At 41.3% G+C, this 17,529-nt stretch overlaps 1 protein-coding gene across 1 annotated transcript in view; it reads right to left on the bottom strand.

The window, feature by feature from the left end:
- The window catches only part of PTPRG (protein tyrosine phosphatase receptor type G), a 415,547-nt gene that overhangs the window by 305,936 nt on the left and 92,082 nt on the right, over positions 1-17,529 (bottom strand). Inside the window, exon 2 of the mRNA XM_075095798.1 lies at positions 15,551-15,655. Within this exon, the coding sequence (XP_074951899.1) occupies positions 15,551-15,655 (105 nt within the window). The remainder of the gene's footprint in view (positions 1-15,550; positions 15,656-17,529) is intronic.

Below are 17,529 nucleotides of genomic sequence, written 5' to 3' on the forward strand. Positions count from 1 at the left end.
CAGAGGGTTTCTAAGAGCCAAGCAGTGCCCAAAAATGCTTTTAGATAAAGGTATTAAAGTTCAGTGATTTGCAAAATACAGATAGATTATTCTAAACTGCACTTCTACAAGGGAGCTACAAAGTATTTTGGAGCTTAAAATTAAAAACAAAAGACCCAAACACACCCCAAAGCTACTGCAGCACCTTAGAAAAAAGCTGAAAGAGTTGTGACTACAAAAGCAGTCCTGCCCTGCCTGCAGAACCACCCCAACTGTTCCTACTTCCGCAGAACCAACACTAACAGGCAGATAGCACCCTCCCGCCTACGTCGCAGCTTCAGTAAGTACTGCACTGCAAGAATAATAGCTCCTGCTCCAGCCAGCCAGTGCCTCACTGATTAGAAAATACACAAAGCACCTGCCACCCTGGGTGGATCAGAAGCATGCTACCACATACAGAAGTAGCCTGCATCTCAAAAGGGACGAAGCACATCTACAAACCCTGATTTCAATTGTTGTCTCAGCTTTCTCACTCTTCTGGATGGCTCAAGGCAGATAATGGCTTTCTTTTCTCCCTTACAGTGACGGGGGGCAACAATCTCTGGCCGTACAGAAGTCCTACAAGTAAGGGTATCTTAGACATTCCCTCAATGAAGTCAAAGTTAAACATAAACGCACAAGCCACTGTGAGCTCAGAGTCATTTTTATGGCCCAGATTCCACCTGAAGATTTGATGGTAAGAAACAAATATTTTCCTTGTGAGGAAGCACACTGGAAACTGAAGTAATGGATGCACTAAAGATCTTTAAAACAGCATTATTGCTGTGTTCTGGCTTAATCAGGCCCATATAATTTGGTACAAAATTAATCATCTAGGACTGTAGCAATGAAGTCTCACTTGGAAGCTGCATCGCTGCTTGGCATAGCATGCACACTATGTCAGACTGCTGAAAAACCATGGGGAAGAAACAGAAATAGTCATCTTCCCTACCCAAGTGCCTCAGGCATTCTCTCCATCACACCAAACAAGGAGACACAACATCTCCCATCACAACTTTGCTGGATTTAGTGCAGGTACAAGACATTTTTCTGTGCTCTTTCAGTCATGCAGCAACTAAGAGTTTCATTACAATAACGTACCAAAATTTCTATCACAATTAGCTTTATTTGCTCTTAGTTCTTGTTCCCAAAAGGCACACTAGATACTAAAATAGATGAGACCGGTCTAAAATAAAACATTAACTCTTATTGACTGAATAATTTTCTCATTGACAGTGAAACAAATGCAAAGTACATAAAGTTAAACAGTAATGGCTTTTCTGCAAAACTTCTAGTAAATGAATATTGGTGCTGTTAATTGCTATTAATTCTAGCTTAGTTATAATTTGTTGTATAGGCAGCTGTAGTACTTTTCACCAAAAATGCATCAAACTTAGACATGCTCTGTTTCCCATTAATGTCATCTCTCACAGAGCTGGGGGCACACAGACTGTAGGCATCTGTTACACATTGAACAGGGCACTGCAAGCTTCTCTGGTTCAGGCAGCCAGTGCGCAGGGGTACGCTGCTGAGGAAAAAAAAGTAAAACACATTTCAGTCTCACGGTGCCTTTTTTTGCCTTTCAGCTCCACTGAGGATGCCAGAAGGCCCTTGCCTTTGCATGTTGAGAACGTCAGGACAACGAGGCTGCTCTGTTATCATACTGGTAACAAAACATTTGGAAGCAGAGGAGAGAGGAGTATTCATGCCTTCTTCCTTTCTTCTCATCATGAGCAGGACTAGACATAGGCTAGTCCCAGCTCTACACAGTAATTTAAAATCAATATAATCACAGTGAACTTTGTCACCTCTGCTTCAGCTGAGTAGGTTTTTCATTTGGGTCCCTTGCCATTTTTCTCCCTGAAAATAAGTTCTTCAGTTTCTAGTCTGCCTTAAAATGAAATAAAGCCATCCTTGGCTTCAACACAGCACGTATGCCCTCTCAGGAAATGCAAGACAGAGCAAACTTCCATCATCTGCACATACCTACATTCAAACACAATGATTTCCCATTAAATATTTAGGACTCAAATATTTATATCCAGTCAATTAAATTGAGCATTAGTTATCCTCCAGGGAATTCTCACCCTCCCTCAGCACAGAAGAGAGTACCAAAGTGCATTTCCTATACTTACTAAAAGCACAGTAACACCTACAGCTATAAATAAATCCTTCCCACTAAATGCAAAGACCTCAGAAGCAAACATACACATCTAGTATAAAAGAAGATAAAGATCTTGTCGCTAGCCAACATCAACAAAGGACTATCTGTGCCCCAAGGAGCTTGCAGTGTAAGCTCCAAGAGGCAGTAAAATTGGGGGGGGGGGGGCGGGGGAGACAAGAGAAAAAGGCGAACGACATAGGATTCACAGATGTACCTGCACTCTGGAATACAGGCAACTGGCAAGTATGACAGGGTAAAAATTAATGCCCCAGGAAAGGAACAGTTACTAGTACCAGAAAATCCTACCACCAGGCTGCCGCTGTAGGTCCTGGTGGGAGGATTTACAGCTAGAATGTTGAACTGAAGAAATCACCAGCTAGACTTTGTTAATTGTGTTATCATGTGTGCTAATTCATACATCTCTCCTACAGCAAAACCTTTTTATTACAGAATTTCAAAAACCAATACTTGAATTTTAAACTTTAATATGAACTTACATTTTAAAACATTAAATTATCCAGCGAAGCGGACGTGAATGTGAAAAAAGGCCATTTCCTTCGTCATTTCATTAAATTTGAAAGTACTTATTTATTTTAATAAGTCGAGATGTCCATATGCCAGGAAATTAACATCAAAGAATGTTAAATATGCCCAGTATCACTTAAAAGACTATTGAGTATTACACATTTTCAAAAATAGCATAACTCAGCAAAACTACTTTCCCAGCAGTTACTTTTTATTACAGTGTCCAACATTACTTTGGGGGAAAAAAGCTGAAAATGTTTACCATACTCTGCATTCCAGTTCATACAGAAATCCTAAAATGCAATGCTGAATCATGTGTTCAGGCACCATACCACAGCCACCTTCCCTAATTTAAGGTCTTCTGTCGATGCCAAACAGATAGATGGTTGTAGACGTGCTCTTCAAAGGGCTTCTGTGCAGACAACCTTCACTGGCACATATGACCAAGACCATGGATGGCCTCAAACGGAAAGGTTGCAGGGACTTGGGACTGTTTCCTCTGAACAGTTATAATTCACTTAGCACAACAGCACAGAATTGTGACTAATATTTTGACCACTAGAACTAACCAGATGTTCTTCAGTCTTAAGAACTCATCTGCTGAAATGACAGGGACTTCCTCGCAGAATCGGGACTTAACTGGCACATACTCTGAAAAGCTACTCATGAGAGCTTGCCGTTTCAAACAGGGGCCCATAATTGATTAGCCTAATTTCCTAAGCAAACAGGCTTATGCATTTGAGCCTTCTATTGCATCTGGTCTACCAATTCCCTTTCCTTTCCCAACACTTTCGAACCTGCTGGCTAACTCTGACCAAATCTGAGAGACCTCGGTGACCTTACAGATACAGCGTAGCAACCAGTTTTGTGAAGCACAAGCATCAACATGGGGAACAGTGGCAGGGAGCACTACTGAAAGCCACAAAAGAAGCTCAAAGCTTCCTAGGCATTGGAGACTTTTCACAGGAATGCGGAGCTGCTCATAGAGCTACACTGTTCTGGTTTTTTTAACTGCAGAGAAAGGGAAGGCTCTTACTACCTTCTCCAGCTCAGTCTTCACCTCATTATACCCTGCTTCAGCTATTCATGCGTTTAACACCACGGCATCTCTCAGATGGCTTGTACAAATTTAAGGTAGAGGTAACTTTTCTGTGTTTGCACTGAAGGCAATTAAGTCCTGCAGACATCTGAGGAGCCCTTGTGCAATATAAACAGTAACTGAACTACATACACCAAACCTTTCTTTATAAAGAAGTCACATCCAATTCTCTCTGCAAACTTTCTTCACACAGCAAATCCTTTTTTCTCCGAGATCAGCATATGATAATACTGTATCATGCAAATAAGTGTCTCAATTTCAAGTTTCCAGCAACAGAAATATAAAGACATGATCTGAAGTGCCACAGAAGCTTCCAAGTTGGAATCTATCTGAAAAGTTCACGTCACCTCTGGTTAGGAGGAGACTAGCATCTGGCATGTAAAATGGCTTTTCATACCCCAAGGGGCCAGAAGGCTTCAGCAGCAGCCTAAGACATACCACCACACCTCAAGAGCAAAAGACAGCATGTAAAACCAAATGTGAAGTGATCTAAACTCTCCATGACTTCGCTGCTGTCATTACCTCAGGGTCAATCTTATTTCTGTACTTCAGAAGTGTGTTCACACAAATGCAAAGCAAATCACATAACGTTCAATTCTTCATTCTGAGCACATCCACTTACCAGTTTGTTCATAGAGGAGCTCAGCACATGAGATCGACCCCAGTGCTCGAGGACCAGATGATATGAAACAGAGCAAAGAAGTCCTGTGAGATCCTGATCCAGCACAGTGCAAAAGCACATGATCAGCATTTAAGGGACCTTCGTCACCTCAGCTCTAGCTGTCAGTGTATTAGGGGCGAGTTGGGAAGGAGACAGGAGACTTTTTTTTCACTATTCCACATAGGAAAAGCAACAAAAACTGCAGTCCACGTGCCAATACTCATCACCTTCAGGCATTCAACTGCAGGGACATTTCCTCTTTTGTTCACTTCTGAGGAAATTTATACACCAAGACATTTAAGAAAGTCTCGGATGTGAGTCAGAAATAAAGAACTCCATGTGAAACAGCTCCTCCTGAGCTTTCTGGCAGCTGGACAACTTAGATGTTGGCCTGAATGCTCTAATTACAGCAAGGTAAAAAAAGCAGTATGGACCAGCCTCAGAGAGCTCAGTTCAGCCCTCTGCCAAGCCACACTTGGGTAATCTGAGACATGGCACCCAGCCTCTCTGCGCCCTCCTGGTCTTCACAGCTGTGATCACAACATGACCTTACCTTAGAGCAGCTATCCTAGGATAGATGTGTATCTCTGCATGCCTGCAGGCTGTAATCCTATAGCAGTGTGGAGCAAACATGCATGAAGTAAGACTGCATTCAGAGAGAAATGTAGGGGAGGAAGGGCTTACTTCAGCCATGGGTAGAACAGACTGGCTTAGGTTAAACTCGGCAGTACTGTTTGGAAGACAACAGGCAGGATTTTCTTTGAGATGGAGAAAAATAGAAGGCCTAATACTCATGGCAGCAAAGACTCCTTTGGTGGAAGAGTTGCTTACTGGTCAAGTCAGTCCACTTAAGTAATTTTAAAGCAGTTACATGTCTCAAAGCTATCTCACCCTACTGAGGGTTCACCCATAAGGACTCTGAGTCAGAGATGCCCACCAGCCCTTACTATGTCAGCTCAAGTTGCAATTTTCCTGTCTCTGCAACAGGGACATAGGGCTCCTAATTCTTCATTAATGAAATCAGTCATCTCACTAACTGTCCTGAAAGTATTATCAACCCACAGTCCCACTTACCTCACAACTGGGCAGTGTTAAGAGATGGGAGTGGGTGAAAACACACTTAGGAAATGTTCATTCAGGGTTCAATTGAATTAAACCCACTTGCTTTCCCAGCTCTACAAAAATAGAAGCTTGATGCTCAGGTTCTCAGTAAGGCTTGACACTACTTTTATACCGCAGGGCAACATACCTCTTCAATAAATCATTCCAGTGCCAATAGCCTCCCTCAGATAGGAAGGCTACAGAGATGACCCTTCAGAGTTCAGGAGAGTTAAAAACATTTCCAGAAAATCATTCAAGTGCTGTTTAAAGATGTAATTTATATGCACAGCTCTGCACACCATTGCAGGATTTCATATTTAATTTGATGGTTAAAAGTGTGCCCATCCAACTCTTTGGGCACATGCAGTCTTTAGTAAAGAACTTTGTAATTTAGAGCGAAATGTTCAGTGTATTGAATAGGAAAAGAATGTCTTCTTACTCAAGTCCAACACTGTTCCAACCCCACTGGAAAAAACTGAGAACACTAAGCAGGCCAAGAGCTTCAACAAAGCAGCCAGCACAGGGAGAAGTTTGGTTTGCTGCTGAAGGAAGAATTAAGCTCTCTCCATAGCTGGATCACCTCCAGGAAGGCCTCCTGTTAGCTCAGGAGCTTCACACCACCTGTGCTATTGCCATGGTCTCCCCCAAGAAGAGGCAGTCTCCAAGGCAACCAAGATCTCTTCAATTAGCATTTGATAAGGTTGGATGCACGGCCTAAGAAACAGTGCACAGCACTGGGACTCGGGCTGAATTTGTAAATCTGCTGGGGTGTATTGAAGAAGTTAAATTGTCCTGTCCTTCATTCCCACCATGTAAACACATCTACCTCAGATTTTACAAGAATTAGAACTCTCTCAACTGCTAAGCACTCATACTGCAGTACCAAAGGGCACCTGAAAACATACATAGATGAGACTCAATTTTACTTTTCTCCAATAGCCTTGTGACATTCAACACAGAAGAAATGAATGGCACCTCTACCTACCTACGGCAGGCAGTGCCCACCTGGCAGCTGGCGTGGCGCTGGGTGGGAACGCCCTGCCCACAGCCCACCGCAGCACTGCTGCTGCTCACTCCACTCCTCCCTTTGCAAGGGAACCAGCAAGGCAGATGTACTCCTCTCACAGGCATGGGCTGCTTTTTCAGGTATCACAATGATTAAAAACTGTAAGTCTTCAATGCCACGTTCTGCAAGATGGAGACGCTTTCTGGGAAAGGGGAGACATGGGGCAATTCCTGGGGCAGAGATACTGAAAGGAGATTATCTTCTGAACAGTGACTGGAATGACACAAAGCAACCACCTGACATGGCAGAAATTACAGAAATAATTCTACAACTACAGCATCAACTGCAGTACTGGCCTTGCTCAGCCATCTCATACAAAGACTCCACTTATATCCTGCAACTAGAATTCTGAATCATTCCTTGATTATTTCATGCCTGGACTATTGCAATGATGTTTGTGCCAAGCTACTCTTTTTTTATCCACACACTACGAGGCTATTCAGAGCTTCCCTGCTTGCTTTGTTTCTCACTGCAGTACCCTTGCTGTTTGCATACTTTTTTTCCCCATTGTTATTCTCTTACATGTGTTCAGTTACATATGAAATCAAGATTGGAAGTTCAATGTATTGCTGCAGTCATTCAAGAACCTCAAGGCAACAGCTGTCTCCAACCTTCTGTGTATTCTCCAGTCCATTTGCTGAGCTTGTACCACAGCTGCTACCCAAATACTCCATTTTTCTTTTGTATGTTTTAATATAGGTACTTCACATGTTTTTATGCCTAAAAACCTTAAAATATTTTACACTGTTTCCTATTTCAATGCCTAGAAATCAACTAAATTGACAACTTTTTACTGCACTTCAGCATGCTTCCAGTTTTATGAAACAGTGCACTGGTTGTTGTCATTCCAGAGGTTTTCTACAAATGTCCCAGTGTTCACACTGAAAGAAAATGCAACAAAAAGCACAGTACGTTTAAAGAAGTGAGAGGTCCCCCCCTCCTCAGCAAAAGCAGCTCTTTGTGCTGCCTCATTTCAGCACAGATAGCCAGAGCTGTGATTGCAGCAGTGCAAAGTAAAAATACTTTGATGTAGTATTAAAACAACCGTATCTGAAGGTCTGAAGATTTCATCTAGCATCTGTTGTAGTTATTTTACACTTTTGTGCTGTGGTAGGGAAAAACTTCATGAAAGAATGAAAGTGGAGGGAACATCTGGTTATTTGCACCTCTTACATTTAAGCTTCTTAAAGCTGTTCATCTGCCAGTAGCCTATCTACTCAAAAACAGTAAAGAAAAAAATTCAGACATTCAAAAATCAGAGATTTGCTTTAATGTTTTAAAGTCATGAAAAACAATCAACTTGCAGGAAGAACCTTGCCAAAAAAAAAAAAAGGCAGTTTCACCATAACCGTGTCCAACATTTGAAAATTCAGTCAACCATCTCATTATAGACTGGATACCAGGATTGACTACGACAGTACTTGGAATAAACTGTAAGCGTGGCACACAAGAGAAGGTGGCAAGAAGGGTGAGAAAACAGTATTAATGGTATTCAATAAGGAAATCATGTCTGTGTCTAAGTAGAAACTAAATTACTATCTGAGGTTTTCTTAGCAGATTATTTAGAAACTTGCCAATAAACAAACAAAGTAAATGACAAGACTCTCAATCAGAGCTGTGCTCCCCAGCAATATGGCTTAGTAAAAATGATACAGACTACGTGGACTGCTTCTGGCAAGGCTGGCTCTCCTTGGGGGACTGCTAATGTTAAATACTCAGCACAAACATGTGATCGTGAATTCCTTATTCATGCTAGCTTATGGTTCGGAAGATATATCCTGTTCTCAGGGATAAGAACTTGAAAACTTATTTCTTCATTCACGTAACAAAAACAAAAGACGGTATTTTGTATTTATTACTTCACAACGCAGAATAGCTAAAGAAAGAAAAAGCATTCTCCTTGACATCCTCCTAGTAAGCACATATTTTGATACAGATTCTGCGGACAAGTACGTGTCTAGGACACATTTGCGCATGGCCTAGCTCATGGACATGAAGCCTCATGGCCCAGTACTGTCAGAATACAAACAATCAAAATATACAGATGTTATTTCCTGTTTATTTGACAAAATACACAGCAGTATACCACTTGCTTGAGCTGTGCACATTAGAAGTCAGGGTTCATGCTTAGACAGCAACAGCAAACTCTCAAGCTATGGTTTTCCATGTTTCTCTTATGAAAGAGTGTAGTACTGATTTCTGGAACAACTGTTACTCTAATAAGACTGCACATGGAAACGAATGCATCACAGCTGGTTTCAGCAGGGTTCAGTGAAGACTACCACTCATCTCTGATGAACACAGATAAAATATTCAAAGCTCGGTTTACTGATCAGATATTAATGGGAATATTTTCCGTAGTTCTCTCAGATTAGTTCTTCTTTAGAAAGTCAGCTTTAAAGAGTGAGGAAGGGAGAGTGCCAGAACCTGCTCATTTTGACCATCCTGCATTTAACAGAGATGAGTACTGCTAGAGTGGAACGATAACAGTGCATGCAGTATGCCAGAGTTTTGGTCAATATCAAGATTTATTATTCCGAGGGACAGAAAGAGTGAAATACTGACCACGGCAAATAGGCCATTAGTTACCTCTCAGTTCAATAAGTCTTGATGCTTTCCTTACTGTGTGCTGATTATTTCCTGTCCAATTCACATTAGCAGCTTATTTAATGAGAATAATCTAAGCAAAGGGAGAGAAATTCACACATTTACAAAGGACATCACCAAGTTACATTTCATCACAGTTAACACCATTTGCTATTCTTTCAGGAAATAACCTTTACTGATCTTTCCTGTTTTAATGCCAGCAATTGCTTTTGAGAACACTCATTTCTTATATACACCACCTGTTATACTTTAAATAATAGCAGCTTAAAGAACAGCAATAACTGCCCAAATGTTGTAGGACAAAGCATTCTGATATGTCCACTAGCATGACAGCATGGCCACAGTTCCTACTGTTAATGGACACTTTTCCCTACTCACAGGGTCATCCCTGCTCTTGGGAAGCCTATTTTTCTTCTTTTAACTTCTACTAATGTTCCTGGTAGTTGCACAGAATTTTGGAAAGAAAGGATCCAACATTTTATACAGAAAAAAACATCAGTTAGGACACGCATAAAGAACAAAAGCATCATAAGTAGTGCTAATAATCTCACAAAGAAAACGAGAGATCAAGAGTACAAAAAGGAGAGAGATGCCTTGAATGCACCATAAGATTAAAGGGAAAAACCAACTGTATGCATTTTCTACATAGGGTTCTCTTTACAAAGCCATGGTTAAATAAACAAGTAAAAAAGAACACGTGTATGTCCTTGGCCAGTGTCTGCTTTTTTGTTCTCTGAGAAGCCCAAATGGTTTTGATTACTTAAGAGAGTATTCCTTGAATGAGTCAGCTTGCAACACTGAGGCTGATCAGCAGAACTGCCATCAACAGAGCAGAGTACACCAGCCCCGCCAGTGCCAGCACCACAGCTCATCTGGGAAAAACTCCAGTGACAAAGGCACCATTGCCTACAATCCTCCTGCCCCAGGACAGTGCAGCCTCCCATTCCACGCCCCCGATCACACATACTAATACTAGGAACAATTAGACATAACATCTTATATCTGAAGACTCCAAAGGAGTTTCCCCGATTTGAGTAACAGAGTAAGGAGCACTATTTCCCCGTAGCCACTTCTGGTTTTCCACAATCCCATGCAACGATTGTCACATTAATTTTACATAATAGTTTTTCAGAAAAACATACAGAGGTAGGTATAGGCCCTTTAGAGCTACTATCACTTAAGATACAAGCATCTGTGTCAGCATCTCATACTATAATCTCCTCCCAAAGTCCTGACCCTCTCACTACCCATTTTCTGGGCTACTGCAAGGCAAAATAGGGTCTGCTCAGATCACCAGCAAAGTGTTCTCAGCACTGACAGATGCAACACTTGACACTGACAGGCATCTTTAAATGTCTGGAATATTATGCTCTGTGAAGTAGCATACATTACACAGGGGAGGGCTAGTCAGAAAGCCCTGGATCTGGTAGACATTTCAATTGCCTATTTCTACAGGATTTTTTTTTTTTTTTTAAAACAGCTTATATATTTACAAAAATGCTTCCACACTGATGACAAGGCACCTGAACTGCTATCTGTCACTATTACGGGTATTAGAAACATCCCAAGTTCTGTGGCAATTATAAGGATGTGCTAAAAATAATTTCAAACTTTCCCATGTCAGTGGTTAGTCCAACAAAAAAGATTATTGTGAAAAGAAAATACTGCACTGAAGCACGTTCAGGATCCACGCTAACTTCTTGCTTTGACTGTGCTGTGCCTATTCCACAATCCTGTTACACTGCAAGTAATGCGGCCAGTCGCAATTAGGAAGCCTTTGGCAAACCCTAAGACACGATCACGGAATAAATACTTTGCCAAAACATACACGAACACACAGGCACAGAGAAATGCCCCTAGAAATGTAGTTTGAGCTTCCCGAAAAATCCTAATAAGAAAATCTAGGAGATCTCAGTCTCTGTTCAGTTCTGCAGCTCCTATTTAAAGACAAGTTAGTCTTCTGTTTCCAGTGTTTGCTCACTTCTGAATTTGGTTTAAAGAGCTGCTAGCGTAGACTTAACGAAGTTTCTTCTGAAAGGCTGATTGTGTTTCCTTCTGTCTTTTTGACAGAATCCATTTTAAATGGGCCTTCTTCATTTAATTATCTAGTCTTTATTTTTGCGAGTTTTATTTCTGAACTGGAATAAATGTTACAGCCAGAATTGTGTCTGTAGACAACAGGCTCATTTTATAAGGCTTAAAAATCCTTTCCTTTACAATCAGACAGTGAAGCAAGAGTCCTGTGGTGCAGGCTCTGCGGCTTTGTCCAGGGCACACGTAGCGTGAGCACAGGGCACTGAGGTTCACAGGGCCTTGTCGCAGGGGCGTTTAGGTATGAGTACAAATGTTACAGACCCAAGGGTTGTCTGACTCCTGATCAATAACTGAAGTTTATCCTCTGTAAACTCTTGTGCCTGAGAGGAGCAATATTACCAGGCAGTACATGGTGATGCCACAGATAGCTCATGAAACCAGGAAAATTCCTTATCTCCAGAGTTTAAACCAGCTCCTGGACTGTTCATCCTCCACATCAGCATGGAGCAGCAGTAGTGTTTCCTTCAGAGGAATTACTCTATAAGCCCAGTATAGGGCAGGTATATCCGTGGAAGATAAAGACTTGAGGGTTCTCTGCAGTATGGCTGTGCCCTTTTTTCACCCCCAGGCAGGAAAACTGCAACTGCCTGACTGCTTTCAGACTTCTCCACCCCACCTCCAGATTTATTACAGAACACTTAAGCCCCAAAATACAAAAGCTCTGCAAGCAGGCAGGCACAGCCGCAAATGCAGAGAAGCCTCTGCTGCTATAAATCAGTACAGCTCAACTGAAATCAATATAAAGCCATAGTCCAGCCTAATGTAGGCCCAGCAGAGACATGGGCACATTGGTCAATATTGAGGTTCAACACAATGCTGTCCACTGACAGCTGGCAGAAGCTGACCTGGTCTTATTTACTCCAGTTGGCAAATTCCCTTAGAAGAAACTTCAAGTTCACCAGTGCACAGCCTAGCATAACTTTCTTCCCTGCCCATAATTGCTGGGGCTGGGCCAGCAGATGTTGTACAACTAACTGGAGGGGAGCTGGCCTAACCATCAGAGGATAGGGAAGGGAAGAAGCCTACCAGATAGTGTCTGTAAAAAGAGCTTGGAAACCACTGACACAGACTAATTGCTTACTTCAGAGTAAAGTCTCCACTCTCTGTAGGCTCATTTGATGTAAACTTCCTAGTCGTGTCCAAAACCCTTCCCGCAGGACAAACATTGTTAATACATAAACTGCTTAGCCAAGCCCTGCTCAGGGTTCCTGGGAAATATTCTGGGGAATGGAAAAGCAAGGAGAAACAAACAGGTAACATCATCCTCCTCACTGTGCTCAGCTAGAAACAAACATCTGCCTGGCATCTGGGCTCTGCCACCCGCCATTTATTCCCATCTTCAACCTAAACACAGAAGCTAAGCATTTTTGTTACCTCTGGCCCCCTCAGTGAGCAAATATGGACAAAAGACATCAGGTAAGGAAGCTGAACTGGCTGAAAATCCCACATGGAGCTGGAAGGAACCAATTCAGGCGAGGAAAGAGAGAACTCCCACATATGAAAAACCATGATAAAGCAGCAGCCTGTAGTAACAGCCAATTTCTAACAGAGGACAGGCTCCTTTCCCCACCTAATCACTCACCTTAATTTCCTCCCTTTCTCAGGGAGATATTGGCAACACTGAGCCTCCTGCAGGACACACTGTCAACCCTGGAAAATTCCTTTAGAACTAACCATGTCTTTCCCAAGTCTCTACTTGCGTTTGCCTTTTCCCTCTCAGTCACAAGCCAAATCCTTGCCTGCCTCTCCGCCTTCACACTTCGCACATGGCCCTGCCCCTCCTGCTCTCATGCAGATTGCCAGGTGCTCGCTGCAGGGCTCGGGAGGGCAGAGCTGCTTCTCTCTGCAGGCAGAGATCACAGCGTGGCTCAGGGGGACACCAAGATCTCCATCCACTTCCAGGATGGGCTTGCTCAGGTGCAGCATATGGACGTCCCATACAGCTGGGACACGCAGTACCTAGGCTGTTTGCTCACACCCCTATTTCATGCCATAAAACCTTTGGTGAAGACTCATGTTCTGCAGCTGGAATACTTGGCCCCAAACCACATTTCCCTGGAATAGCATTTCAACTCACTCTGTTCAAACAGTAGCCGGACAAAACATCCTGAGAAAACGATATTATATCCTCTTCTGGTTTCCTGACAAGTGCCAGTAGATACATCATTTCAACCTCTTCCATCTCCTAATTTACTCTTTTTATCAGCAACAATGACAAAAAGGTTCTAATTAGATAGTGCTAATCAGGTAAAATGGCACGTGATTGACAGCTGAGAACTCACTACCTGTTATGTGAAAAACAGATTGGCTATTTTCCTCATAGAAGCAGATTTATCAATAGACAAAAGGATGCAAAACCCCAAAAGGTAAGGTATAATTACACATGAGGACTATACAATTTATTTTGACAGAAACCTAAAAGGATTCGTGGGAGGTAAAGCTTTTTTGGAGGGGTGAACAAGTGATATAAGGAAGTGATAAAAGGAAGAACACCACCATCAAAAAATAGAATTAGGTAAACTGACTATGCATGAACTGCTGTATGGTGGGTTTGTGATTTTTTGTTGCTTTGTTGTTTTTTTTTCTTGTTGGGGGGTCCTCCCCCCCCCCCCTTTCTTTTTTTAAACCAAGACTAATTAAAAAAAATAAAGTCCAGTAATGCAAGCAGAGTTTTGATGCATATGACAACAGAATAACTCCACTAGTGTTTCCCCTTTTTTAAAAAACATTTTCATTTAACTACCTGCAATGAATATTCCAAATACATTTTTCAGTAACAGAAACAAAACCTGCCAAGTGGCACTTCACTGGTAATATTTTACACAAGACAGAAGATAGGAACAGGCCATTCATTCCAACATATAAATTTTTCCTCTGTTTGCTTATTTTCTACTCTTTATGAGTTTGGGGGCTTAAAATCTAAAAAAAAAGTTATTTTGAGCTGCAATATGGAAGCATATCCTGTGGCAATATTTGTCCATCTGATAATCTCAAAGTTCAACAAAAAGTGATCATTTGTCCTGCATTACTAAAATGTTTAGATTTATTTCACTTGCGTGACCTCATTTGCAAATGAGATAGCTTGAATTTTGAGATCTAATACAGAAAACTTGTGACATCTACTATTTGGTGTATTAATGGAAAAAAACTAAGGTTACCTGTAATCATTCATTTCCAATTAAATTTACAGTCTGTATAAAAGAGAGGAGTTGGCAGTCAAAAATTAACATTTGCCTGTTTATCTGGTATCAGTATTCAGACTTCTTAGAAAGTAATATTTTTCTTTCAAGCTAAAACTAGGCCTGCACAACACTCCTCTTGGACAAGCACCAAGTGTTTGACATGCGTCTCAGATCTTCCAAAAAAGCATACACAAGCTCATTATGATGCTTGAAATCTTCATAAAAACCTTCTAGATATTAGACATTTTTTGAGAATCAACATAGCTATTACCATGATTCCAAGTTTCAGGTTTTTTAAAAACTTGAAATACAGACATGGAATTTTCTAGACTTGAACCAACCATCAAACCATACATCAAAGACATCATTCTGAAATATATTTTGATTTGTGGCATTTCAAAATTGTGCAGATACATCAGGTTTTCTGTAAGACTTACAAGAGCAGTAGGGCAAACAATAAAATACCCTCCAATATCCTACCTTCTCAGCATCATGCATATTGGTGTGGTGCCCCCGTGACAGTTCTCATTGTTGTCATTTTACACTACCGCAAAAATACATGGACACAAAGAAATAACTAAAATTTCCAGGGTGATGAGGCTTTTTTTGTTTGGCTGGTTTGGGGTTTGTTTTTTTAAAAAAAAAAAAAAAAAAAAAAAAAAAAAAAAACAAAAAAACTGGATGTATATATGGATGCTTACAGTCTTCCTAGAAGGTTCCACAGGGTAAGCAAATGGTGAGTTTGGGAATGTATTGATTGGACAGAGTAAAGATGAGTTTGTGGGAGTATGCTTTTTTAAGGGTGAGTTAAACTAGAAGACAGAGAAGGAGCAGTGTAATATTGCAAATCCTGCAGGTAAATGGCAGGAATGCAGGAGAGGAGAGGATGTGTGTAGAGGGAGTTTGCAAGGAAGTCAGCAAAAGAAAATGCACTCTAAACCTAGCTTAAACTATTTAGTAGTAACAAAAAGCAAGTAAACAATTTGATTTTGGAGCTTTTTCATGTTTCAGTCCTCTGAAGAAGTCAACTCACCCGAGTATGCCCAGTAAGGATCCCCCGAAGCCTTTCGCCTTCGTATCTGCACAGAACTACCATGTCTGTTTTCATGCAGAGAGCCAACATAACCTTCAGTCAGAGCTGGGAAGAGATGAAGCAGGAATTGTTAGGAAAGTGGTATTTACTCCCTGGAGTTTCTACTGTGAAGCTTAAGTCTTTGCTGAGCAGAGACTACAAACTTGGCATTGCTTAAAAAAAAAATTAACAAGCATGTTCCTCACCCATGGAAACCCACCATCTGAAGATGATTCACAGACGCCACGACTCACTGATGCCATTATTCCAATCTGGCACATGCCTGCATTACTCTAGTAATTTCCATATGGAAATTCTGATATACCCAAGCAAACAACTAGGAGTCGTGACATACAACCAAACTTCCTCTGTCTAGATCCAAAAGACCTTACTTCGCTACTGACTACCAAACTACTAACTGTAATTCAACACAAAAATTATCAAAATCCTTAATACAATATAGATGCAAGAGTGGAATATGCCAATACAGTGTTATCCTGGTTATCATAACTGCACCTATTTTAAACCACGTCTGAAAATCCCACGTAGAACAGTTTAACTGGGGACTGAAAGAATCTCCTCCACATACAGCCCACAGACCTGAGCCAACAGCACACTGGGTATCAGTCTCGACATGAGCAAGGCTCAGGTAGCATCGCCTCATACGATTCACTCAAAGCAAGGCAGACATGTAGCACTGCCTTCTAGCCAGAGGAAGGTTGCATATGTCGGGCAAAATACCCAGCATGCAATACCGACACCATACGACATGAAAGGGAGAGGACAGTAATAAAGAAATCTTTGTAAAACTTCACCAACTAGAAGGCATTAAATTCCTCAACGGAAACAGAAAGGAACTCATCCTTCTTTTATATGTTAATCAATGGTTTTTGTTCTTGTAAAGGAATGCATAGCTTCCATAAGGCCATACATTGTTTGGGGTTTTTATGTGCACATTTTGCTTCTGTTTCTATGCATCTGACTGAACCAAATTGGAGGTGTGTGAATTCACAAATGTCAGTTAAAACTCTGTAATAAATTCAACTACCTTTCTCAGAGCACCACGTCCAAAAACTTTTGTGCTATAACAAATGCATACAAACAAAAAACCCCTTAGATCTGCAGACGTGGAATGTGAAGAACAAGTATGCACCAACTGGCTCTATGGAAACTTAAGCCCAGCTGATCCCAAACCACTTATTTGATCAGTAGGAAACTAGCTGAATAATTCAAATTATTCTTTGATTATTGAAGGCTATTGAAAGTCTCAAAACTTCAGAAAACTTTAGGAAACCATGTAAAGCACTGCTACCCATATGCAGTCACCAGGCACTGTATTCTCGTCTATTCCCTGGCCAACTAGACCTGGGCTGAAACGAAGCTTGTAACTTCCCTTTGGAAAGGCTTCTGGGTGATACCACCTTTGTACCACAGTAGCAGAGACCATGCTGTGTCTAAGGGCTAGCCACGTCTGCTAAACAGCTCTATAGACAACCTTCACTCTGCAAGACAAATCATTGATTTATGCAGATTTTGGAATCCTGAAGTGGTAGGCAAGGTCACACAATCTCAGGAAAGGCATTATAGGTTTGCCCCTGCCAAATTCTCTTGTGTGAGCAAAGGTACTAATAGTGCAATTTATTATGAGCTTCTGTTTTGAATGAGTTTTCCAGATTCCTTGGCAACTTTCTAAATGCTAATTCACTCCAGGATGCAAACTAGAAATGCTGGAACACATCACGCTACCAGAATTTGTAGGCAACACTATATCATACCTTATTCTCCTCGTCTGATTTACCCTAATACGTTTATCTGGTCGGGGGGCAACAGGCACTCATTTCAAAAGGGAAGAACGGGTAAGGGATGTGGAAACCTAAACCCTGTTGGCAAAAAAAAGAAAACTGAGCTAAGATCAGAGATCATGAAAATCTCAAGGAAGA

This window comes from Phalacrocorax aristotelis, chromosome 6 (assembly GCF_949628215.1).
Source record: "Phalacrocorax aristotelis chromosome 6, bGulAri2.1, whole genome shotgun sequence".
NCBI lineage: Eukaryota > Metazoa > Chordata > Aves > Suliformes > Phalacrocoracidae > Phalacrocorax > Phalacrocorax aristotelis.